The 27,119-nt window shown below is 39.9% G+C and overlaps 1 protein-coding gene across 2 annotated transcripts in view; it reads left to right on the top strand.

The window, feature by feature from the left end:
• The window catches only part of RYR3 (ryanodine receptor 3), a 523,847-nt gene that overhangs the window by 179,295 nt on the left and 317,433 nt on the right, over positions 1-27,119 (top strand). For both annotated transcript variants that reach the window (XM_080931244.1, XM_080931245.1), the window contains exon 3: positions 17,734-17,841. In XM_080931244.1, coding sequence (XP_080787370.1) covers positions 17,734-17,841 — 108 coding nt within the window. The remainder of the gene's footprint in view (positions 1-17,733; positions 17,842-27,119) is intronic.

Below are 27,119 nucleotides of genomic sequence, written 5' to 3'. Positions count from 1 at the left end.
TTGTTAGCCTTTAATCACAGGGCTGAGGAGATGGCGGCAGAAGGCTTCCAGGAGCTTGCTGGCCACTCAGCCTAATGCAGTCAGTGAGCTCTGGGCTCATTTAGCGCTAGCTCTAAGATAAATAGAAGTTATTGATTAAGACACCCAAACATTGATTTATATCCTTTCTATGTATACTCACATGTGTGGGCACACACATACAAACACACTCGCACACACACTCACACATTCACAAATACAACAAATGAAAACAAACTTGAAAGAATCCTTTGTGTCTAACTGGGGCAGAAAAGTAGACCTTGAACACAGCTCAGTCAGAAGTTGCTGTTACCCAAACTTGGGTCCACATATGTTTTTCTCATACCAGCCCCAGGCTGTGGCTGGAAATCTGATTTAGTTGTTTTTTGATCATAACAAACAAAAAGTATGGTTTCCTCAGTCCATACTTTGAGAAATTGTGGCAAGGCTAAATTTTCAGTCATTGGCTCCCATGTACCTGCCAGTGACAAAAGGGCAAGCTAGCTTAGGCGTGCCGATACAGTTACACAATAGAGCAAACCACTGACCCGGTCTGACTGGCATCACTTTCAAGCCCACAGCCTGCTATGAAAAGCAATTGTAGTCAACAAATTTCTTTTCCCAAAATGTACAAGTTTAATAGGAAACGGGACGTACCTTTTAGCTTCCATCTTGTTCACTAAAAGTAATGCAGACAGTCCCACTGAGAGCAACTCACTAATATGAAGCATTTATCTTCATAAGATCTGACAGGCTGTCCTTAGGTCATCATGAGCAAGGACTTTCCTTTTTGAGAAGTGGAATAGTCTCCTCTTGCTGTTGATATGTCTGTTCTCTCTGCTGCTCTTGCCAAATTAACCACTTCATGTTGGGGTACCTCGTTATCCATAATCAGGCATGTGACACTCTTTTCCAACCCTTGATGTTAAGAGGAAACTCGGTTTTCAAGTTACACAGTTCACAGAGAGGGGGAAAGAAACTGAAGATGAAGGCTCAGCCATGCACAATGGGGGGTGAAACTGAAGCAATATTCGATGTGATTTTTTCCATCTAAACTCTGAGTTGGATTCAAAGGAGAGGAACAGTGTCCTATAGTTTCCTTGTGTCTGTCGCTGTTGGCTCTTGCCCTGGGTGACAGGTGTCAGTGACTACCTAACAGACCTTTGGAAAAAAGCAGACCCTGTGCAACTTCATAGTTCTTTGGTTTCTCTATCCTCTATTCTTAGAATGTTCCTCGTGAGATTGAGGAAACCGAAGACATAGTCTGAGGAGGTGACCCAATTAGTATTGTCTGTATGTATGTAGATCTCATGCCATCCACCAGGCCTGAACAACCTATAAGAAACCACAATCCTTAAGAAAAATTGTTCCCCCACCCCAGTAGTCATCCTCTACCAGTAGTTCCTCAGCTATGGGCAGTGCCTGATGTTCTGCCCCGCATCCATACAGAAACTGGGGCTGGTTTGATGTACAGGTCTATGCAGATAACCACTGCAATAATTGTTCTGCCTTTACCAGCAGACACTTGTTCACAGCTGTCCTCAAGATGCCTGACTCTTACCAACTTTCTGCCACCTTTTCCATGATACCCCCTGATCCCTGCCAGGGGAGGGGTGGAGGAATATAAATGCCACTTATGTGACTCCATGGTCACTGATTCTCTGAATTTGGACCACTGATGAACCCTTGCATTAACCAATACCCACTGCAAAGTGAAGCTGGTATAATGAGGCCATTGATCTTTAGATATCAGTTTGATACTTGGTCCATAAGCAAATAAATAGAAGTACCTTTTCCGTTTGACTTATGACTTCCCCAACCATGGGTTCCAAGCCAGGCCGACAGCACCAGGCAGGAGTTTTATCCTGTGGTGAGGGACTTGAATCCATTTGTAAAACGTGATTTGTTACTCTGATGATTTTCATGCCGATCATGTAACTTGCAGCACTCACAGCTAGGGAATACTGTTGACAAATTTATTTCTAGTCAGTGAATAAGACCAGTGTCAAGTACAATGGCTTGTATTATTTGATGAGTCTCTGCTAATCCCCAACAAACATCTCAATGGGCAGTATCTTCTAGCCAGTACTGGGATTTTTATATAATAACTTGAGGCTTTCATGAAGGAGCATTCTTTCTTCATGTACAGTACGTTCATTCATTTTAATTCTGTTAGTGCACTTATAGATAAGTAGATCTCTAAATTATTTTTTCGGCTTTCTTTGTGTGAATTGTTCTTCTCCCACCTCTCTATCTCCCTCATAGCATCCCCTCCTCACATCTGCAGCCACGGTCTAGTAATGGCAACTGTGCACCATGGCTGTGTTTTAACTATCTATGTTAGATGTTTTATGCCCATGGTACATGTGAATCTCTAAAACTGATGGTTTCCTGAGATACTAGTTGATGGTTAAAGGGAATTAAATTGAGTTATCTGTGGGGAGATAACAGCACTTGTTCTATCTTTGAGAAAAATATTTACAAAACTTATTTTCACAAAGACTTTAGAACACTTTGAATTTTATGAATATCTGCACATTTTCCTTGCCAACTTCTCAAAGGCCAGAATTCCATTTGTAGTCATATGCTTATTTCCCTAAAAACAAAAATACCATGGGGGGTGGGGAAAATATGTCTAACTTGGAATTTTGGTTCAGTTTAAGAGTCAGAAGAAGGGATTAGGGATGGAATGGAGGTGGAGCTCCAAAGATTTAGAGGTGTCATGCTAGCACTTAGTTGCCTCAAACTTTGTGTCCACATCTGTCTTGTGTCTGTGAGTCTCGTGGTGCTAATATAGCAGCCAGGGCCAGGCAAGGCAGGGAAGATGCTCCCAAAGAAGCAAGTAGTCCTGATGAGCCATACAGCTGTGAGAATTGGACAGTGTCTGTCTTCTGCTAGCCTTCTGCTCCAGTGTGCCAGTTTCTCAGCTATCTCGGGAACCTTGTGTTATTCACCAGCTTCTCTGTTATGTAACTAGAAGGCAAAGCAATACACATTCTCTCTTACTGCTGCTTCTGGGTTCCACTTAATGACAGTAGAGAAAACCCTCAGTGTGGTTTCTATAGTCTGTAGAAACAACTTCATTATTACCCAAAAGGAAGAGAGCTGTGCTGTCTGTTTTTTTTTTTTTTACATCAATTTGACACAAACTGTAGTCATCTGAGTGTAGGGAACCTGAATTGAGAGATTGCCTCTGTAAGAGAAGATGTTGGCAAGCCTATAAGGATGTGTGAGGGTCCAGCCCATTGTGAGTGGTACCATCCTTGGGTTGGTGGTCCTCAGTGCTGTAGGAAAGCAAGCTGAGCAAACCATGGATAGAATCCAATAAGCACCATCCATCAGTGGCTTTGATGCAGAAAGATCTGTGTCCATGTTTCTATGCTATGTGAGTTTGTGCCATGGCTTCCCTTAGTGGACTGTGATTTGGAATATGTAAGCCTTTTCTTCTCCAGTTATTTCTGGTCATGTTGCATCACCACAGCAAGAGCAACTGTAACTAGGACACAAGGTTAAGTGAATATTGGGAAAGGGAATGGTGTTCCGTATGCCTCCTATTAACTCTAAAGGAAGTTTTAAGGCCAAAGCATGAATGCTATCTTGAAGCTGATTTCTCCCCTTTCCACTTAGCTTTGCTCTATAAGTCTCCCCATGTTTGCTAGCTTTTGTTATCCCAATCCCACCCCCCTATGCCCCACCCTACTCCTCCCTAATGGATGCTCAGACCCCCTAACTGATCCCTAAGCCTGCCTCTTATTGGAAAATCTGCCTTTCTTCTGTTCTATTTTTTTCTATATTTTTGGATGTGTAAGCTCTTCAGAAAACCACTTTCAAAGTATCTCAGCACAACGTCAGGTGACAGCTAGAACACCTGGGTGGCCAGGTCCCCGTTAGGCATCTACAGAACCTGTTGTAGGACCTGAGTTACCCACAGGTGTAAGTTTCAGCTTTACACCTTGAATATCCTGGATTTGATTTATACATTTTCCTATATGGAGCCACAGGAGAAGTCAGTGCTTGAGGGATCTCTTCACATCAGCTGTAGGTGTTACTTCTGCTCATTAGTACAGTTTGCCTTCCTATATGCCACACCATTTTAAGTTGCCATCTATTGGCAGCTTAGTTGTTTAACATGCCAGCCATGTACTGCCAGGCAGGAGGAAAAAGTTGGCTCAATAGAGAACCAAATCAACCATGCAACCTGTCACTTAAGCTTTTCCCAGAAGACATTTTATAAACCAGCTGCCCAGCATGTTTTTCCTCCTATTCCTTGGCTCCCTCCCCTCCTTCTTATTTATAAGAGCATGAAGTTTGCAGCATTGATTTCTACAGGCTCTTGGTAACACCATACCTAACTGCCAGAAACTGTGGATGTTTGGCAGAATGCTGGTTTCTAGGGTACCTCAGTGTTCCTTCTAGCTGCAACCTTGTCAGAAAAGATCCCTCCATACAGGGTTAGTTATTTAAAATAAGCTTTTATGCTTGGATAAGTGAAGCAGCTTTTAAAAAGCTCTAGATTAAGAGTCTGCATCTTGGGATCTGCTTTTGCTTATTTGGTTCTGTCATTCTATAGAATCTCTTGAATCTGAGTCAGAGACCCACCTCACAGTCACATGGCACACTCTTATTCCACTGTTTCCTGGAGAAAGGTCCCAGAAGTATGAAGTGTGGCAGCCTTTTCCCAGGAGATTCGTGAGTAACCGTGTCTCTGCGGTAATATTTCCAGAGCAAACTAATATTTACATTGGCTTTGGTTTAAAAAAAATATCCCTGGGCACTTCCAAGAGAAATTGGTGTCATCGCTTATGTTTGTAAATATTTTCTCTGGACTCCACTGGCTCGGTCCACCAGCATGGTTCAAACAGCTAAGGTATCTGAGCATGGGTAAAGATAAGCAGTCGTGAGTGGCTTTTCCTTTGTTATCATGTTAGGGTGGTTTTTCCCTGTGAGACTTTTGTGGGAATTTACTTTCCATAAACTTTTTGTTCCCTGCTCCCCAGTGACAGTGGCATCTCTCTTCAATGTTTCAGCAAGCATCCTTTCAAAGTACATGCTTACTGAAGCTCACTGTCTCAGGATCTTTAATTTTATTTTATTAATGAGCAACATGTCCTGGCATTTGACAGTGTTCTTTTTCCTTTGCACATGATAGCTTATTCCACCCCTTTTCACCTGGATGTTCTCTCCGGGGTCAGCATGAACTTGGACCAGGGCAACACCTGCGGGCTGTACTCTGCCTGTGGTTGTTCTGTGTTTCTCTGGACAGCTCAGTCACTGGAGAGTGACTAAGGCCCTGGAGTGTGGCTTTTACTGACAGCATTACATCTCAGGGGTAGGCTTCCCAATGATCAGAAAGATTTCTTTACCTCATTTTGATTTCTTCCTGATTAGCTCTGCTGAAGTATGCTTCTAGCTATGAGTTTAAATTGTTTGTACCTTTAGATTTGACAGAAATGTCCAAGTAAAAACTTAGAGTTCAAGTTTTTGGAGTAATATATATGTATACATATATATGTATATCTGTAGTGCATATATATTTGAAAAAACTCACTATCCTTTACCACAACAAAATAAATTTAATAACTTAAGTTTTGTACATTTTAATTGATTTCAAGATTATAACAGAAAGAGGCAAACTCTCTTCCCTCATATTTTAAAAATCAGGATGTAACAGGGTTATCATTTACAAGTGTCCCATGTTTGAAACTTGGTCCATCATCAGCAGAGTTTAACTGCCTCTTGGAATAAATAGAAAACTTACCTAGATAACTGGTCTTTGATTTTCTAACATCACAAAGACAAATATAATATTACCTGCCAGGAATTTCCAGTGTGCACTTTTATATTCCCAGTGACCAGTACTGAAAAGGCCTTGCTAAGATAATGATAGTGACCAGTATGAAATTCTAACTTTCATTTTAAAGCATGAGATTTGGGAGACAGGTGGCCCAGTGAGGATAGAATTCTACAAAGTTCATTTTCTCCTCTGGGACACTGATGCAGAGTGAGTTGAAATATTGGGTTTGAAGTTTAAGAGATCAATAATCAAAATAATGATGGAAAGAAACTAGTTCATCAGACCACCAATGGCTTATACTCTAAGACCAAGAATCAACAAATGGAACATCATGAAATTGCAAAGCTTCTGTAAGGCTAAGGACACTGTCATTAGGATGAAATGACAACCAACACAATGGGAAAAGATCTTTGCAATCCTACATCCAACAGAAAGCTAATATCTAATATATACAAAGTACTCAAGAAATTCAACTCCAGAGAAATAACACTATTAAAAATGGGATACAGAGCATTAAAGAAAAAGATTTATCAACTGAGAAATATTGAATGGTTGAGAAACACCTAAAGAAATGTTCAATGTCCTTAGTCACCAGGGAAATGCAAATAAAAACAACCCTGAGATTCTATCTCACACCAGTCAGAATGGCTAAGATCAAAAACTCAGGTGACAGCAGATGCTGGCAAGGATTCGGAGAAAGAGGAATATTCTTCCATTGTTGGTAGTATTGTAAAACTACCAACCACTCTGGAAATCAGTCTGGCAGTTCCTCAGAAAATTGGACATAATACTACCTGAAAACCCAGCTATATCACTCCTGGGCATATACCCAAAAGATGTTCCAACATACATCAAGAACACATGCTCCATCATGTTCATAGCAGCCTTGTTTATAATAGCCAGAAGATGGAAAGAACCCAGATGTCTTTCAACAAAGGAATGGATACAGAAAATGTGGTATATCTATAAAATGGAGTACTACTCGGCTATTAAAAACAATGAGTTCATGAAATTCTTAGGCAAATAGATGGATCTAGGAAATATCATCCTGAGTGAGGTAACCAATCACAAAAATACACCCATGGTATGCACTCACTGATAAGTGGATATTAGCGCAAAAGCTCAGATAACCCAAGATACAATTCACAGAGCACATGAAGCTCAAGAAAAAGGAAAACCAAAGTGCGGATGCTTCAGTTCTTCTTAGATGGGTGAACAAAAATATTCTTAGGAGAAAATATGGAGACAAAGCTTGGAGCAGAGACTGAAAGAAAGGCCATCCAGAGATTATCCCACCTGGAGATTCAGCCCTTGTACAGCCACCAAACTTAGACAATATTGCTGATGCCAAGAAGTACATGCTCACACAAGCCTGATATAGCTGTTTCCTGAGATGCTGTGCCAGATCATGACAAATATAGAGGCCAGTGCTCACAGCCAACCACTGAACTGAGACAGGGTTCTCAATGGATGAGTTAGAGAAAGGATTGAAGGAGTTGAAGGGGTTTGCATCCCCATACGAACAACAATACCAACCAACCAGAGCTCCCAGGAATTAAACCACTATCCAAAGAGGATATAAACCACTATCCAGAGTGGACCTATGACCTCAGCTACATACATAGCAGAGGGTGACTTCTTTGGTCATCAAATGGGAGGAGGAGCCCTTAGTCCTGCCAAGGCTTGATGATGCAGTATAGGGGAATGTCAGGGCAGGGAGGTAGAAGGGACTGGGTGAGTGGGTGAACACCCTCATAGAAGCAGAAAAAGGGGTGTTGGGATAGGGGATATAGAGGGGAATCAGGAAAAGGAGATAACATTTGAAATGTAAATAAAATATATCCAATAAAGTCAGTAAAGAAAAAAGAAAAGAAAGTAGTGCATAATAAATTTATATAATTTTATGAATAACTGGAAGACAAGAGCTTCTAGGTCTCCAAGACAAAGTAATTTGAGGAAATGAAAACCTTTACCTGAGTTTATCAAGGCACATGATATACCTGTTTGAAATATGACCCTGTGCCTGACTCATAAGCAGAATTAGTATATGCTAATAACAATTTCAGGTATTTATGGAGATAAAACTTTACTCTGATTTGATCACTGCATATTATATACATGCACACACGTGCATTCAAACATACACATGCATACACACATGTATGCATACACACATGCATGCAAATACACATGCATGCATACACACACATGCATGCACACACACATGCATGCAAATACACATGCATGCATACACACACATGCATGCACACACATACATACACTGAGAGAGAGAAATAGAGACAGAGAGCAGAGACAGGAAAAGAGACATTGGAAGACAGACAGGCAGAGATACAGAGAGGGGAAAGGGGGAAGAGAGATGGGGACAGAGGGAGAGGGAGGGAGGGAGAGAGAGAGAGAGAGAGAGAGAGAGAGAGAGAGAGAGAGAGAGAGAGAGAGAGAGATTGTTGTATCATACCATACACGTTTATATACTTAAAATAACAATGTGGCTGAGAAGAAGCCTTTCAGCCTCTCTGAGTTTCTGTTTCCTCATAAATAAAATTCTGCAATCTCATCCCCAAATGGGGCTTTGAGATAAGAGTTAAATGAAATTATACTTAAAGGACATTGAGAGTTCAATCTCTGGCACAAACTATGTAGACATTGATACCTATAAAATGGATAGATAATAGGTTTGTTGCTTGACATATATATATGTATATATATATACACATATATATATATGTATATATAACCAGACAGATGATAAATAGAAAGATGGCTAGATTGACATGTTTTATACTTAATTCTTTGCTTACTTGTCAAATTCCTCTATATCTCAAGTGACCTACTTCTAATGTGGTTAGAAAACAACTGTTGGTTTGTTTGTATTTTTTAGAAATTCAGAAGCTAGGAAAAAGTTTAATTTACCATATACTTTTCTTTATAAATTATCAACAACTTCTAGAGGTAACAGATTTTAAAGCACTCAACTGTATAAATATTTAAGTGAAATCTGTTTGGTGTAGAATATGGATGCTTTGGTTCTGCTTTTGAATTGCAAACACAGTAGAAATAATTATGTACCACCAATAATTGACTAGAAGTTCATAATGAGCTCATGTCTCCTGTGGGTGGATGAGATAATGTCTGTAAAACACCCAAAGCTCCTGAATCCAAACTATGCATCCATCTTTGTATGTCCTGATGATGTTCCACAAGATACGGATTTTATTCAAATTCTCTCCGGACTCAATGAGGTCTAATTGACCAGGCATATTTTCTGAAAGAAGATTTCTCATGCAAGAATGCTTCTGAAATAGTATTATTCATGTCTTTGATTAGAGCTACATGTAACCATCTTGAGAAGATGGTTATCAGTCCTGTTTGAGACAGTGTAGTAAGATGGAATAATTACGTGGCCATGGTTACTAGGGGCTGAGAGCAGCATTGCACCAGCAGCATAGTGTCCGTGGTGAAAGAGACTTCCTTTGTCTGAACAATGTAAAGTACAGGACAACAAATACTAGCTCTATTTGTTCCTTGACTAGACAACCTCAAGCAGGATGAGAACCTAAGCAGTATATAGAGGACCTATTCTTTGGTTTCTCTGCTGTGGTCTCAAAATACCTAAGGCTGAGACTTTGTAAAGAGAAGACATGTATTTCATTCTTTGTTTGGGACACTGAAAGTCTAAGATTGGCATTTGTATTGATCTGGCTCTGCTAAAGTTTAAGGCAGGTGGCATCATGGCAGGAGCAGAAATGAGAGAGGTCGCTTACTGAGATGGGACACATTGTAAGGAAAAGCCAGCCTTTCTTTCTTTATAGCAACACACTTGTGTAAAAACTAAAGTTCCATGAGAACTATCTTCCCTAAAACAGAGCCTTCATCCCTCACCACCCCTTGTTCTAGTCTTTATCTTTTTTCAGTTCTTTTAATTATTTTATTTATTTACATTTCAAATGTTGTCACCCTTCCTGGTCTCCCCTCTGCAAACCTCCTTCCTATTCCCCTCCCCTTTGCCTCTAAGAGGGTGCTACCAAACCCACCCACCACTCCCACCTCACCCCTCTAGAATCCCTTTTCACCGGGGCAACAAGCCTCCTCAGGACCAAGTACCCAACCCTTCCACTGATGCCATATAAAGCAATCCTCTGCTTTATTTGTATCTTGAGCCATGGACCCACCCATGTGTACTCTTGGGTTGGTGGCTGAGTCCCCGGGAGCTCTGTAAGGTCTAGTTAGTTGGCATTGCTGTGCTTCCTACGAGGTTACAATCCCCTTCAGTTCCTTGAACCCTTCCCTTAACTCTTGAGTCCCCAGTAGTCTTTATTTTTTAACAGTCCTATAACTTGAAAACTACTACTTCAATTAACAGAATTTTAAACAGAAAATAACAACATATAGAACACAGAAAGTAGAAAGAGAACTAATTCATCTTGACCACTTATTACACACACAAAAAAAAATGAATTGTTTCTATGTATAAGAATATTATTATTGTCTGAATAGAAAAAAAAGTTTATCTCTTCTGACCAAGCTTCTTTCTGGGTGACTTTCTTAATCATGACATCCCCAAAAAGATTCATATCTGTCTTGTCTTCATATAGCAAACTTCTTAATGTAGTTTTGTGTATAAGTATATCTGTATGTGTATGCATGCATGCACATGTGTGTGTGTGTGTGTGTGTGTGTGTGTGTGTACTTGTTTATAAAGCCTCATGCAAAGGACAAGTGTTTTCAAATAGGTTAAAATTTCTTAACTTAAAGGATAAGAACTATATTTTATTTTGTTTCTTTTTTCACACAGTAGCTAGTAAATGACTGAATATATATTTATACTCCTTAGATAGTTGCTAGTTATGTGACATCTTTGGAAAAGAGATGAGATTAATTACACGGACCTTCCGGATTTACCTTGAGTGGGAATAATAGCAGTTTCTGACATTACTCCTCTCTGATCGGTGTATCTCTACAGACATCTCAGAAATATTCACACATTATCGCCAAAAGTTCACCCTTTTCCCATCACCTGTTGGTCCATCTTAGCAGTTGATAATGTACTGAGTATAATTTCTTTTTAAAATTATTTTATTGGATATTCTCTGTATTAACATTTCAAATGTTATCCCCTTTCTCCCTACTCCTACCCCTCTTCCCCCTCCACTTGCTCTCCTGAAGCTGCTTCCTCTCCTAATCACCCTCTCCACCTCAGTGCCTTGGCTTCCCCTACACTGGGAAAATGTGCCTTCACTGGACCAAAGGCCTCTCCTCCCATTGATGCCAGATGAGTGTAGATTCTTACTGTAGTCTCACCAGGGCTTGGCTTACTGGCTGCTGTTTGTTCCGTATTCCAATAAGAACCTGGTCACCCTCTCTTGTTCATTGTCCCCCATATCCAACTAGTCACTATGCTCCGTCTCTCCTAGCTTTCTTTAGATTCTCTATCTTTACTGCCACATCTTTAATTCAAGCCTTGCTCCTGAAATAATCTCCTAACTTGTCTCTCCATTGGCCTAGGTCACTTTACTGTATACGTACAATGGTTTTTAAAGGTTTAAAATGGATCATATTGTTTCCAATATAATTTTCTTTAGTGCTACCTCACTGCTGTAAAGACGAGGTTTTCGTTTTCGTTTCGTTTTTAAGTAAGATGCAAGATATTTCTCAAACCCTCACCTCTTTCTTCTTTTACAGAACTTCTCACTTCTTAATCTTGGTGTTCCTACCCTGACAAAAACACTTTCTTATACATAATCGACTGTTAACTCCCCCAGGGCTTCACCACCACCACCACCTTCACCCATCTCAGCACCTTCAACATGACTCTTCTCATAGATTTCCTTACTGTGACTGCCTCACAGCCTGAAAATTATTCATGTGTTTCCCTCATATTACACTAGACAACAAAATCTCAAAGGTCAGAGGTTTTTGCCTACTTTCTATGTAAAATAGCAATTTAAAAACAGAAGGTACAGATAAATGGATATTTAAATAAGCTATCGATGCTTCAATTTGTTTTTTTTTTTTTTTTGTTGTTGTTGTTGAACATCATCTAATATTAAGCATTTACTAAATGCTTGCGCCAATTTTAAACTTTTAGAAAATTTCCAAACCTTACTGTAAAGCACTTGCAAACAAAATATCTTCACATAGACCCAAAGTCTATGCATTTCAGAGCACTTCTATGAGAATGGCCACTGTGGAGTTGTGGAGCTTTTCATTGGCATTTTCACTTTCACCATCAAAGATAATTTTATGCACTCCTCCACCACCAACCAGTCGACAGGGTTAGAACTGCAAGAACAATTAGCTTTCATCAGTCTTGCCCATTTCCTGCATTCATTTCTTCAAGCTCTTCAAACATAAGAAGTTTATCTGAGGAGATGCTATTTTAAAGGAAAGGCAGCTAAGGATCAGAGAAAGGAAAGTACCTGCTCACCATCATTTTGTTAATAACTGTGAACAGAGATTCAAACTTGAGTCACCCTACAGTACTCTCTGCACATAGTATTCCAACTTGCTCAGTGGGCCATTTATTCTCATAAAGGATACATCACTGAGATGTGGCACTGTGTGAAACAGACGAATTAACAGAAGTCAAAAAGGCCATAAAACTGGGAGAAGAAAATATGTAAAATTCTGAGCAGGAGGTCTGGAGAAAGGACTCAGCTGGGGAGGCTCAATGCAACTTGTGCTCAGCTGCAGTTACTCTCAGCAGCACACATCTGGGTGGTATTAGAGGGTTACAGAGAATCAAGCATGCACTCTTTTACCCACTAGGGTACTGAAGTAGGATCAGATCGATTTTTCAAAGAACCCACTCCCTATTTAATAGATTGACTTCAGCATATCAAAGCCGTAACAAGTTAAAATAGACTGTGGTTAACTTGGCCAGGGAGAGGTAGTGATTCTCTTCCTTGTCCTTAACTCCTTGCTCTACTTCTTCGAAGGCTTTCCTAGTGTTGCTAATATAATGTGGAGTGGCTCTTCTGGGAACCTAAGGAAACATGAAAGCTGTACTGATAGGGGCATCAGTCCCCACCAGCTGGGTTGCAGCAAGCCTCAGAAAACCTACACCGTTATGTAAGTTTATAGAGCATGGATGCTAGAGAGATGGACCACCCTGTAATTTTACACATAGTGGAGCTACATGGACACTTGTTTCTGGCTTACCAGGGCTCTGACATCTCAAGGTTTTCTGTAGGACACTGACATGAAATGCTTGTGTGGGCTGAGGACAGGGCTGAGAGAGTGATGAGGAACTATTTCAGAACAGATGTCAACAGAGCCCTTTTCTCTGTGCTGAGAATCATCAAATACGTGCTGGTGTGTCTGGCAGACAGAGTGACTGAGGCACAGGCGCCTAAGCATTGAGACAACGAGCTGGCCCCTTGAGAGACTCTCCTGACTGCAGACAAATGAGCTTGGATGAGCGAGTAGCCTTTGCTCATTCTTCGGGTGTATAGAGGTGGGAACTCAGACCAGTTTGGAGTTTAATTAAAGGTGGCAGCTGGCATTAGTGGGTCAGATGACTCTGTGCTCATTCTTGTCACAGGTTGCTTTTTGGTTTTCCCCAGATATTTCTGTTACACTGTTCTCTCTATGACACTGCCCACACATTCATAATTCTGGGCATTATTAAAGTAATAGGACTGCTTTTGCAAATATAAAGACTTGCAGGCAGGGGTCACATGCTAGGGATACAAAAACAAAACCATGAGGATCTTTAAGATTCTGTCATTTGATATATATTCTCCTGATGCAGACTATCCCTTGTTTGAATGTGCCTATTCATACCACTAATGAAAGTATGATTTTCTTGATAACTTAATACCCAGAGGGAAAGGACAGATACAGTTGTAGCATGTCAGTTGTCCATCAGCCTCCATCTTAATGAATGATGGCAGAGACAGGACCTCCAATCTCCTCTCCAAGAAAACTACACAGAGAGAACAGGTTGACAGATCAGGCAATCAATCTAATGCAAGAAAGGATCTCAAATACTTGGGGCTATGAAAGAAATTGATTATATAGATTAGTTATTAAAGACATGCATAATAAGGCTATTTAACTGACTAGTCCAAAAGCCCCCTTTCAAATATAAATTTTAGCTACAGGTATTTCTGAATAGAAAAATCTCCAAATCATATGATTCTAAGGAAGCCAAGGAGGAAAAAGATTGTGTTTCCATTTTATAATCTGGTGACATGAAATCCAGGTAGACATACTTCTATAAAATCTCCCCAAATGACACATTTTGAGATACTGTGTTGGGTAGTATATGATTCCAGCATAAAGTCTCCAGGGAAATGGTTGATGATCCTACTTATAATTGTGCCCTACTTATAATAGTGTGACTTTGCACCCTGCTAAATGTGAGTCTCGGCTGCTAGCTGTCTTGAGTCCCATGAAATGAGTTAATCACCTGTTCTGGGAATGTACTTTGAAAACAAAGAAAAAAAAGTAAAGAATAAGAAAAAGAAAAAAAAAAAAGTGTAATACTCTTTGTGGACAATATCCTTTCTGCTTGGTTAAACTGATATGGTGAGAATTAGGGAAATCCCTGTACAGTATTCCTTCTGTTAGCCACAAAGTCAAGAATTCTCATGATACAACTGACAGACTATATGAACTGTGTGGCTATTTTAAACCCACTTAGAAGGGGAAACAATAATTTTGAGCAACAGAGGGAGGGGCCTGAATGGAAGAAGGGAGAGAGGGAACAAGGGGCACAGGAGAGAAGTCCAGAAGGCTAGGAAGATGAATGGAAATATGCAGAATTTGGGGGTAGAGGGTGGGGGAACCTCTAGAAAGTCTCAAAGACCTGCGATGTGAGAGTTTCCCAGGACTCAATGGAGATGACAGCTAAAATGCCCAACAGTGGGGAGACGGAACTGGAAGACTACCTCTAGTCCATGGGACCACCCACCCATCTTCAAGAATCTTTATCCAGAATTGTTCCTGTCTAAAGGAAACGTGGGGGCAAAAATGAAGCAGAGACTGAAGGAAAGGCTATCCAGTAACCAACCCAACATGTGCTCTCTCTCATGTGCATACACAGAACCCTGAAACTATGGCTGATGCCATGTCATGCTTGCAGACAGGACCCTAGCACGGCTGTCCTCGGAGAGGGTCTATCAGCAACTGACTGAGACAGATGCAGAGCCTTACAGTTAACCTTTAGACTGAGGGTAGGGACCCCTATGCAAGTGTTAGGGGAAGGACTGAAGTAGCTGAAGAGGATTTCAATCCCATAGAACAACAGTGTCAACTAACCCAGACCCTCAGAGCTCTCAGAGACTAAGCCTCCAACCAAAGAGCTGGTGCTGGTCTGTAGCCCCTGGCACATATATAGCAGAGGATGGCTTTTCCTGGCCTCAGTGGGAAAGAATTAACTTAATCCTATAGAAACTTGATGGCCCAGGGAAGGGGGTGCTAGCAGGGGTGAGGTAGGGATGGGTGGGTGAGTGGGGGAACACCCTCTCAGAAGCAAAGAGGAAGGGGGGACCCGGAAGGGAGGCAACATTTGGAATGTAAATAAATAAAGCAATTTAATTTAAAAAAAGAAAAAGTATTCCTTCAAATTCTTAGTAGAAAAGTACTTAAAAATGGAACTCACCATATCTAGTAGCTATTGGGATGGGATGGCCCATTACCAGATTAATACTTAAGCAATGGGGTCTTAAAGCTGTATTGAAAATATTCTCAGGAGATCCAACATATGGGACACTGTCTTATGTTTAGGACAGTGAATTCTTATTTTTCAGGACATTGAGGTTGGAGAAAGATGAGAAACATACAAACACATGAAAATTAAGGTAACTCAGAACAGTCAGTACCATTATCTTTTTTTAAAATAGAAAACACAAGTCTGGGAAGTTACCTGACTCCTAGTAACAGGCTACCTTTACCTTTAAATCAGACTCCATAGAAACAGTTGCTTATTTTGAAGCATTAGGAATAGCTGTCAGTTAATGTTTCCTGTTCTGAAGAAGACAGTGGGAGGTGGAGGAGCTGCTTTTATGTTCTTCTCAAAGGAAAGATGCAGTGGAGAGACAAGGTTTAAGTGGTTTACTTAGCAAAGAAAACACTCCAAAGCGAGCTTGGAATGAACTATCCCAAAGCAGAAATAACAGGACAATGGTTCCATATTGTGTACTGTTTTAAAGGTTTTATGAATATTTATGAGGTAGACTGGGCATGCTTGGAATAAGGTGACCCTTTTCCCTCTCAAACCATGGTAGATCAGATCTCCTTTTTTAGGTAAAATTTTTCCCCTCTGTCTCTCTGGAAAAGTTCGCAAAGGTAGGGGGAGAGTTCCATGAGAAACACAAAAGCCAAGGTTATTTGAGGATACATAACTCATCATTAGTACACACATAGGGAATGCTCAGGCACGAACAATCTAACGTCAACTCTGAAGACATGTGCCCACAAAAGACATTCTGACTGTCAGGCACAGCTACCTGGATACTGCTGTGATTTTCTTGGTTATCTCATAGCTAACTCCTTGTTGAGGCTGTATGACTGGGGTTGTTACTCTCTGTCAGCTAAGACATTTTGTTATCTTTATTATTTTTCTCTGAACAGGTTTCATGTTGAAGGCTGAATTCAGTAGACTAGCAGGCAGCTCAACTAGAAACTAAGACATAGGCTGTTTCTGAGATTCCCTTCTGCTCTAACTACCACTCATATCCACCTCTTACCTTGCAGCCCCATGTTTCTCATTGCTATTATTTTCACAGAAAAGAAATGGTATTCATGAGAGTCACAAGTTGTATATTTAAGGAAGAGAGTGGACTCTCAAACTGGACTCTAAGGTCCTGAGGGCAATGGCTTTGTTTTGTTTGCTTGCTTTATCTTTCTTAATGTTAAACACTGTATGTACAGAAAGGTAATACATAAATATTTGCTATTCTAAATGTTCTAATCGTAGAAAAATCATTACAATCTTTATTGCTAGGGGGGAAAGTATACAGTTAAATGCATAAATTCTAGAGACGGACTATCTCTGAGTGAATCTGACTCAGCCAGACACAATACTTATGCAGATGGCCTGAATGACCTGTGTCTTACTTTCCTGGGACCTCAGGAGTGCCTGCCTTACTGGGTGCTTGTCCAGACTAGGTATGCTAATTAATGTGTGCAGAACATTTAGAAGAGTGTCTGATGTGGAGAAGATGCTGGCTTGATAAGTGTTCGCTACTACCAGCAGTGCTCAGGGCAGGTGTTTTAGCCATTTGGTGAGAAATATCCCAGAACAAATGCTAATGTCATGATGTTAACTGATCACTGTTGAGTGACTCTATGTTAGAATGGTGTCAGTGGGGGTCACAAGTTCTTGTGTAGACTTTTCCTTGTTCAGAGCCATGGTCATATAGCTTTTAATTCCCTTGCTGCCTCTTTATTCATGACAAAAATCCAGGTTTTTCTTTACAAGTAAACAGATTTCCTATGTAGTCATTGTAGTCTAAAGCCATACTCTCTGTTCCTCTCCTGTGAATGCTTATGGGTATCAGTGGATTTCTTCCTTTGGCCTCACTCGCTTAGTCTTGAGTGTAGATGAGCTTTCTCCTTCCTTCCTGCCCTTTCTTCAGCAGATGTGTGTGTGTGTGTGTGTGTGTGTATGTATGTGTGTGTGTGTGTGTGTTCTTCAGTTAGGTAACACCAGGCTTCACTCAAGCTGATCCTGACATTTTTGGCCACTGCTCCTTTGACACTTTGCTTTTTCTCGTCCTTTAGAATCCAAATTACACCGCATCTAAATTGAATTGGGAACACGACGTTTTTCCATTTCCATTCCTCCATCCAGCTGTCATAATCTAGTCTGTAGGTGCCAGTGCCTCTGATACCACTGTGTACCTGATCTCTGACTGGCATTAACCGGCATCATCACTCTGGTTTTATTTCCACAGTACATTCCTCCAGATCTCTGTGTCTGCAATTTCGTCCTGGAACAGTCCTTATCTGTCAGAGCACTGCAAGAAATGCTCGCCAACACTGTTGAAAATGGTGGAGAAGGGGTGAGTACCTGAATTGTGTTCTGGGTTGAGATCGATCACCCCAATTCCCAAAAGCATATTTGACATTTCGCCCCCTCCAGGTTGGAGCTGGAAAACTTCCATGTAGAGATAGGAAACCTTCCTTCCAAGTTTAGATTCCTCTTACTCAGCAGCTCTAGTCCTTTCTCCTTTGAAATGACCAGCTTCCCTCAGAAAATAGATGAGCACACCACTAACGCTGGCTCGGCTCCCTGCTTCCCTCTCTTACCCCAGAATCTACCAAGGAACATGGAGGGTCTAAAAGCACCTTGAGACTAAAAATGTCAGTGAAGCAGGGGCTTTTCCATGGTGATTCTTGCTGAGATTTTCTTATGACTCTGGTTGAACCCAACCAGGTTACAGCAGTTGGGAGTCTCCAATTGTCTCCTGTAGAATTCGGGCTGATTTTGCAGATGATGAGCAAATACAGAGCTCCCTTAAGGTTCTGTTGTCATAACCGTTAAACTGAGAACAGTACTCTGTTATCTTCCAAAACGTTCTCCAGCCAGATGATTGCCCAGATATTCCATAATAATTTTTATTTTCCTACTTCCTCTTCACCCACTCATTTAGGTCTATCATCAAACAGTATAACTTTAGTGACAGGATATTCAAACCCAGTGTCCCTGCCCCATTTCCATTCCCCATCCTCCATCTGATGACACTCTTCTGGAATATTGCAACATCCTGGTTGTTTTCATTCCTTTTGTACTGACTGCCTCCTCCCAATCTTCCCCCTCAGCAGCCATGAAGTTCTTTCTAAAATGCGTGCCCAACTGATTATATTCCCTTGTTTTAAATTCCTTCATTTCCCCAGTAGCTTGGGATGAATTCTAATTGTCCCAACACAGCTGAAAGCCCTACCATATTTGGGGAACCCTATTCAGCTCTCTCTCATCTGTCAATACATCCCACCCAGTACTCAGTGTCCCAGCTACACTAAGCCCCCATGCTCTCTCCAGCATTCCAACCCTCTTTGCTTCTGACCTTACCTCAGCTGTTTCCTCAGTGTGGTACAGCTTTCCTCCTCCTCTGTCTTCCCCTGTGTAATCTCTCATCCTTCGGGGAACTAGTTTAGATATTAGATCATCCCAGAAGCCTCCACTCACCTCCAAGTGAGTTGCACAGAGGACCCAAAGCTCTCCTGTGGCTTTTCTCCGCACTTTGCACTTAGAATACAAGTTTTAGTTGCTTTCTCCTGTCCCAGAAAACATACTGCTCCTAGGGAGGGTCCGATTGCACTTACTAAGAATCATCGTTTATTCTAATTTGACATTGATAAAGCCACACACAATATATTTGTGGTTAAAAAAACAGTGACTGAAGACAAGATTGAACTGATGTTTATATCTTGGTTATTTTCTAGCCTTTAATGTGATCTTAGACAAGACTTTCTAAAGGCGTAGAGCCAGATGCTCTCACCTATATAGGAATAGTGTCTATATCCATGATCATAAATGCCAAAGGTGTGTGGTTCTTCACTATTCTGATTAAATTAATCTGGTTTGGTCAAGATTAATATATTTGGTGATAATTTTTCTCTGTTCCTTAGAGCCTTCTCCTGGGGAGCATCATTTTTGCACCTCCTTTGGCTCTACTCCCTCCTCCTTACATTGACCCCAGCACTCCATGTCTCGGTGAACCCTTTATATTGCCATTTTGATGACACAATAAAATATGTGCTTATTATTCTCTTTCCACAATTCATCATTTGCAGATATCTTTAATGAGAGACCTGACTGATTTTATGTATCACCAGTGCTGATCCCAGATAAGACCTGCTCAATCTTGCCTAATCAGTGGACCCAGGATAGATAAGAGTTGAGAGAGATGCCCAGAATGATTCCCTGATTCTTGTCTTAGTCTGTTATGTTCAAAGAAAATATTTCAAAGGGCTTCAAGGTACTTATCGTTTACCTTGAATCACTTGGTGAATCCTATAAATTAGAAGGTAAACTTTTTTTGTTTCAGTGTTAATCTTATCTTTCCCTTTAAAAAGAACCAGTAACAACTTATTTTCCTGATGAAAGGAAAAGACCATTTTAAAGAAATGAAAGCTGGGTGTCTCAGATTGGAGTAGGCCTACTTGGAGTCAGGTAGAGCTGTGTGTCCTGGGTTAGAGCAGTCCTCCTGTGTTCCTGATTATGGCAGGTATCCTGGAAGACAGGCTGGCAGGAGCAGGGCTGGGGGGCAGGACTAGCATGCTGAACTGCCCTCATATTATTAATTATTCACTGGACAATAGTGACAATATTGGTCCAGTGTCCAAAATGTATCATCTTGTCTTTTTGTGCTAGTCTACGAAATAGAAACAAGCTCCAATAGCTTTGTCCATTCTTGTTATTATCGTTGCTGTTCTTCACTGGAAATCTTAGAGACAGAGATTTTTTTTTTTTCAAAATTATTATAGTTTTGGTATCCACTGGTGACTCTACAGAACAGTTACCTGGATAACAGCTTTAGGTACTGGAACCCACCTGTAATTCTCTCACACCTCCATCTGGGCTCTGTCTTTAGTGTGAAAAATGCTATTTTTATATAATCTCTTGAGTCTGTTTGTTTTGCTTTCCTGAGGTGACTGTGCACATTTACTATTAGCTGTTAATTTGATTTTAGAAGATAATACTCAGCAGAGAAGAAAAAGAAGTTTAATAAATAAAAAGGAAAGAATAAAGAGGGAAGTGAGCTAACACGACAGAGCATAATGAGACTCAGGGGAGCCTGGGGACGTGTGAGTAGGATGCTGCCTCCTTTTGATGGCCTGCTGTTCTGTTTGGAAATGGCCATTTACTACTTTTAAATAAGTATCACTTTCAGTAATGATCATGACTGCCTCCAAACAGAAGGCCTTGAAGAGTGTCATTTTTTTTTCTTCTAATCAAAAATTGGTCCTTGTGTGCTGCACCTGTTCACAGCTGTGCAGCAAACTGGGCATTTCTAAAAAATGATTTTGGTTGTTTACTCTTCTGAATGGTGAGTGTACTGAAGCCCTTTTGCAAAGATTTACCATTCCTGCAGTAATTTCTCTTGTGAACAAAGAAAGCAGAGGAACCTAGACAAATTTAACAGTGGAGAATTATTATTGAAATGTCCTTAGCTGCAGCCAGTGGCCTATGGGAGCCAGCTGTATGTTGAAAGGGAGAATTAATTATGAGGGCCTCTAGACAAAGCAGTCCAGTGCCTTTCAGAGTGTGTCCAAGCTAATCTCACCTTTGCATCACTTTTCTCCTGATCTACTCTTATCTAATTTTATTCTGGGGAAATTACTGAACAATAGACACTTGACATGAGGCCAACTCTGTGACAGGTGTTTGAACTAAACTGCTTACATGCAAATGTTAAAGTCTTTTCACATTTATTTTTTTGTTGACCTCTGGTTTATGGAATGTTCATGAGCAGTTAGCCTGATGTAGAGCCAAAAACAATGTCCTTTCCTGTCCAAGTCAGAATCCCTTCACCCTCTAAAAATAACTAATTTTTAATTCAGCAACACACCTAAGAGTCACACAGATATATTTTCAGTCTTGACTATTCTGGCCACATGATTTCTAAAATAAATTATTTTTCATTTTCTTTGCCTTAATTTCTACCTTCTCAATGTGTACCTTCCACACATAGTGAACATCAAATGAGATCAATGCTCACAACTGCTTATCAGAATGGACAGCAGCACAGCTCCTTCCTTTATCTTTCCCCTTCTTCCTAGCCAAGGTTTTCCATGAAAATTCATACTCCATCAGTGGAAGGAGTCCCTCATGAAATGACCAGATACATATCAAATCTAGAGATACCCAACTCCAAATAGGTCTAATACTAAATGTTACAATGCTTCTAGAAATTAAAACCCTTGATTGACATATTTACTAACTGCATTTCCCCTTAATGATTCTGGCTTTATCAATGTCAGGCCCGTACAACTAAAAGGAGAGGTTAAATGTATATGTATATATGTATGTATACACATATGTATGCACATGCACATACTTATATAAAATAAAGGCTATAGTTGCAATGTGAATGTTTATCCATAACCCAGAAGCATAAAATTATGTTGGACTTTAAAACTTTAACATCTTATATGCAAATACATTCAACCTTCTAACATTGATTGGAAGTGTGACCTGGAAGAATATTACCTCTGCAAAATCCTTCAACATAAATTCCCTCAGAGGGGTTCTTCTCAATTTCCATGTGTTATCTGTACAATAACCATCAACTCTAATATAAGCTTCAGTTTCATTTGTCTTTGTCCTTAGAGAGTGAAATACCATAAAGAGATCATTTGCTAGAGAAATTCTCATAAGTGACTGACGTTCTCATAATACATTGACTCTTCTTGAAGATGGCATGTCAATGCCCGTTGAGAAGCCACAGGCTGTCGCCAAGATCATGTGACCTTATAAACAGGCAATGAAGCGTAGACTTAGATTGTGCTATTTATTTGAAGACCATAAAGTGTGCTACTTTCCTGGGTTTTGGGGTTTTTTTGGGGGGGGTGTTTACAGAAGAGACCACTTCAACTAGTCATATAGTTTTAGCCTCTGACTTTGAGATCTTTTTGTTCCCCTTCTAATTGTCAGAGAAAAACTTCAGATTGAGAATTATGTGATTAGAAAGAGAACAAGACCTGTGGTGGAAATGGGTGTATAATTGTGAATCAGCTTGATACCCAATTACAATGCTAAAAATATTACACCTTTCAAAAAGAGAAATAAAACAAATAATGATTCACCTCCAACAACAGGTAATTCATTACACCCTCAGAATATTTTATAAGGTTTTCTTTGTGTAAAAATACAATGTGACCTGTGTTCATATGGTTATATAATCCTTGCTTGCCTACAACTAAGCCCTGAAGCAGGGTAGCCAGTCTACATCAGAAAAGCCTCAGTAGGTACAAAAATATGAAGTTACTTAATCCTCATTGGTAAAGAGGCACTGCCTTGAGCTGTTCAAAACCTTGCCTTGGTGACTTTCAGTCATCCTCTTTGCCTTCCCAGGGCCACTGCTTTTTAGAGTATTAGCCTGAGGACACCCTCTCTATCCCTCACTTTGTTAAGACCAGGACATCATACCATTTTATTCTTCGCTCAAGATCTCATGGTGCAATGGTAGCATGTCTCATTCCATTAAATTTCTAATTAGTTTGACTTGACATATTTTTTATTTAGAAGGGAGAAACCCAGTAACAAGGACTCTGAAACCTGCCCTCATTTATTTTTTTTTTAATCTAGAGCTGGTTATCAACTCCTATTATGAAACCAATAATATTTTTCTGTTCACAAAATAAGAAATCTCTTGGCAAATTTTTCTCACCTGCAAATGCTTGTCAAAACCTGCTCTTTAAATCTGCCCTGCATTAGAATTCCCTTGCAGATTCACTTGTAACAAGCAGCAAAGCTGAGTGACAGAGGGGTTAGGTTGGGTCCTAACAGTGAAACCCCTTAGAAATATAATTTCAGGCAAATCTCTTAAAGACCTGGAACTTGAATTGCAACATCTCTGAAAGAGGACTTTGTTTAGATGTTCAATCTCTGATGCCTGTGATATACCAGGTTAAAATGGGAAGGTGTTGACCCGTCAGTTCCTCTGGAGTATCTGTTTAGCTGTAACCCATCACTGAGTCCCTGTGGAAATGCTGACCTGCAGCCACTGTGCTTAAAGCTTTGATTTCTATATTTAAACAGAATGAATAAACGTATTTGTTCTTTTTCTGATTTTGGTGTGGGCAAAGATAACCTTCCAAAGTCTATCCAGGACAGCACCTCTGAGGGAGAAAGTGTTGATTATATACTTTGACCTTTTGGAAACATGGTTCTCCTGGGAAATCCTTTATAGAAGGAAGGTTATTCCATCATTTCCACAAAAGTTTTTTCTTCAAGTAGCCAGCCATTATTTTTGAGAAATTAAATGTTATAAGTGAGAAGAATACAAACTAAATGTTTGTGTGATTTTTTTATATGCACCAAATATCAAAATGTATTTATTTTCTTTTCTCCTTTCCCTGTACTTTCTCACTGTTCTTCTAAAGTTGTAATGTGATTCAGGGACTTTGTTTGATGGAAGGATTTGAATGTTTCTTTGATAAGATGATATTTATAAAGAAATGAATTAACTTATATTTCATCTTTAACTTGTTTTTTTTTTTTTTTTTTTTTTTTTTTTTTTTTTTTTTTTTTTTGATAGCATAGTATTTACTCAAAATGTTCTACCTTGAAAACATTACTTCATGGCAAAAAAAATTTAAAGGTGACTAATACACTATTCTAATTCTAAGATAAAGAAATTCCAAATTGCCTGGGACTAGCCATTTCCCTTGGGTAGATTTTTTTTTTTAATGTGAATAGCGTCATGGGAACGTTGGAATTGGGTTACAACACTTTGTGTATTTACTGTTTCTCAGTGACATCAACACTAAACAAAGGAAGAATAACAGCATACGTCCACATGTAATGCTACTTCTAGCTGGGATAAAACAGTGTCCAGTTTGGACATCTCCATCCACTTGCTTCTCAACGTTTCTGTTGTTTCTGGTTTCTGGAGTAAGCCTCAGCCGTTTCCTCAAATGATTTTGAAGCTTTTATCAGATCCTGTGCTCACTAAAATATCCACTCACTGTTTTGTTTCTTACTTTGCTAGCTCAGTGACCTCTCGGAATGGGTATGTTTTTCCCTCCTTAATATACATGTACTTTGCATGGACAACTGACTCCAGCTGTATTTGTAATGACCTGAACTTCTACTTGTTAAATGTTCGGGACGTTTCCATTCTCTGTGCTTCTGCTGTTTTAGAAATAAAATTCAGCTGCACCACATGTCAGTCTTGTAGAGCTGAGAGGTGGCTGCATACTTAGCAATCCCAGCCAGGCACCTTATTCTACCACTCCTGTAGAATCAGGAGAACAGCTTGTCTGTGGAATCATGGTTTGGTTTCATTTTTTATTTTTTGTCATATTTTCCCCTTCCAGATATTGAAAGTTGTTTTCAGTGTTTCTCCTTTTTTTCTTCTTGATATGGTCTAGAGAGTTTGTGTCCTTAGACTTCCGTTTGGTGAGATGACAGAAGTGTGCAGCCCTGCTTTCCTTCAAGCTTCTGGATGCTTCTGACTTCTGGTACTATTATGCAACTCCAGCTCTGCTCATCCATAAGGCTGGAATTCATAATAAAAATGAAAAAAGCTAGTTTGGTGTTCTTTTGTTTTTCATGTGATATCTCCCAAAGTGACCCAACAGAACAATTAAATGTTAATGTCAACAATTAAGAATAGCCATTAAGGTTAACTAGCTTTTTACATTTCTTCATATCTCCATAGAAACATTTTCAAGTGGAAAAAAGACGCACAGAATTTTTAAAGCTCCAGATCTTCTAAGATCTTCCACTTTGTAATTCTTGCTGCAGTGTTACTGTAATTGCCTGTTCTGTGATGATGCCATCCTCTGCTGACGTTAACACTGCACATAGACCAGTATGCCCATGTGGTCCTGATGGTGCTGTGTAACCATGATAACATTTAGCTTTGCTGATTGTTACTAAAGCCCTGGGGCTCTTACCATTCTTGCTGTGGTGCTGAAATGCTGGTGGTCTAGCTTTGTCAAATAACCCTCTCAGAAAGGATGACTTTCTGATTAACATGTTTTTCTTTTTCTTTTAAAAACTTCTTCATGGCAATAATTTAAAAATATTGCTTAAATTTTCATAGAGAATAAACAAGAATTTGGGTATCTGAACTTTCTCCAGTACATTGATATGTTTTCATGAGAGATTCTGTGGAATTAAAGACAAGCAACTGGTGGGGTGGGGTGGGTGACAGCAAGTCTAAGGTAGATTGCAGAAATTGGATTCCAAATCAGGAGAAATCATAGCTCTAATTTATTAGATATGCAGATTTAAGGACATGGTGTGATGCTTGCTTACCTTTTACCAGTAAAGTGCATTTGGAATTCAAGAAACCCTAAGAAAATAGAAACCCTTCCACTTATTTGTTAGACAGTGATTTTGATCATGTAATTCATTTTCAATAGCTACCAGTGTTTAAATTATATATTTGCAGGGAATTGACTGAACTAGAGAAAATAGCTTATATTTCTGTTTTTTCGTAAGATTAGTTAAAAGACCAATTTGCATATTTAAGTAAACAAACATTAGCTTGATGCCAGAGAGCCCCTGATCCCAGTGGGACAGTGTAACCTTCACTTGAGTGGGGAGTGCCTCGTTCTCTAGTTCTCGCTGCTGTCTATCTGGAGAACATGTTGGCATCTTAGATGATGAATGACTATGGGAAGACAGCAGAAATACATACCAGAAGGTCTAGATGACCTAGGGTGTAACACCAAGCCCTGTTCTTCAGGGGCTAGTATAGCTATTTGCAAAAGCTAGCAGTAGGTGTTTCTTTAGCTGCTGTTCTTTTCCAGCTTGGGCTGAGGATGCAAAGGGGAGCGGAAGGTGTCAAGACAAAATAAAGCTTTGTTCCAAAAAAGAAAACTAAGAATGGGTCCTTGGGAGTTTGCTTTAGAAGATCCTTTCCTTGCTGACTTGCCTGAGTCCTGCTCTCTGGGTGTGGAAGGCACAGGAGATATAAATTTGTGGTGGGATTGTCCCTAAATATTGTTGCTTTCATAACTTTGCTATGAGGAAGTTGAGTAGAACATACTGCTTTACCGAGTACTTACCTTTCCTAAAATTATGGCTTGTTTTTAGAAACACTCAGTTATTTCTTAAGTACAGAAATTTCCAGATTTCATTTTTTTATAGGTACAGATAACTCAACTGTGATTACTGAGTCAGCCATGCAGAGAAGGCTGTGGTGTAGATTTTCTAAAATGAAAGACTTTGCTCTGCTCTGCAGTTCAGAGCACAGCCGCAGAGGATAGAAAGATACCTCGTCCCAGCAGCCTGAACAACTGTGTCTCCATTCTTTGCTACCCTGACAATTTTACATTTTATCTTCCCCATGGGCTTTTTCCATGCCAACTCAGTAAAGACAATCTCCAAATGCTGATCCAAGTACAGAATTTACCTGGATTTCAGAATTAATGATTTGGAGGCTCAAATGCATATTATTTCAGTCTAGAAATGGGCCTAGTATCTTTCAACATAAAATATGGCTTCCTAACACTGGGGATAGAGGCAGGATATTAAACAGCATTGCATATCAAAACCTTCTGCTCTGTTCAGTTATCAATATGTGGCTAGTCTTGACCCCATATTTATATCCAGTATCTTTTTATGATAGACATACCCCAGGAATGATTACGAAAGCCT

Source organism: Micromys minutus, assembly GCF_963924665.1.
Source record: "Micromys minutus genome assembly, chromosome: 17".
Taxonomy (NCBI): domain Eukaryota; kingdom Metazoa; phylum Chordata; class Mammalia; order Rodentia; family Muridae; genus Micromys; species Micromys minutus.
The sequence above is the reverse complement of the archived record's forward strand: the minus strand, read 5'-3'. Positions and strand labels throughout refer to the sequence as shown.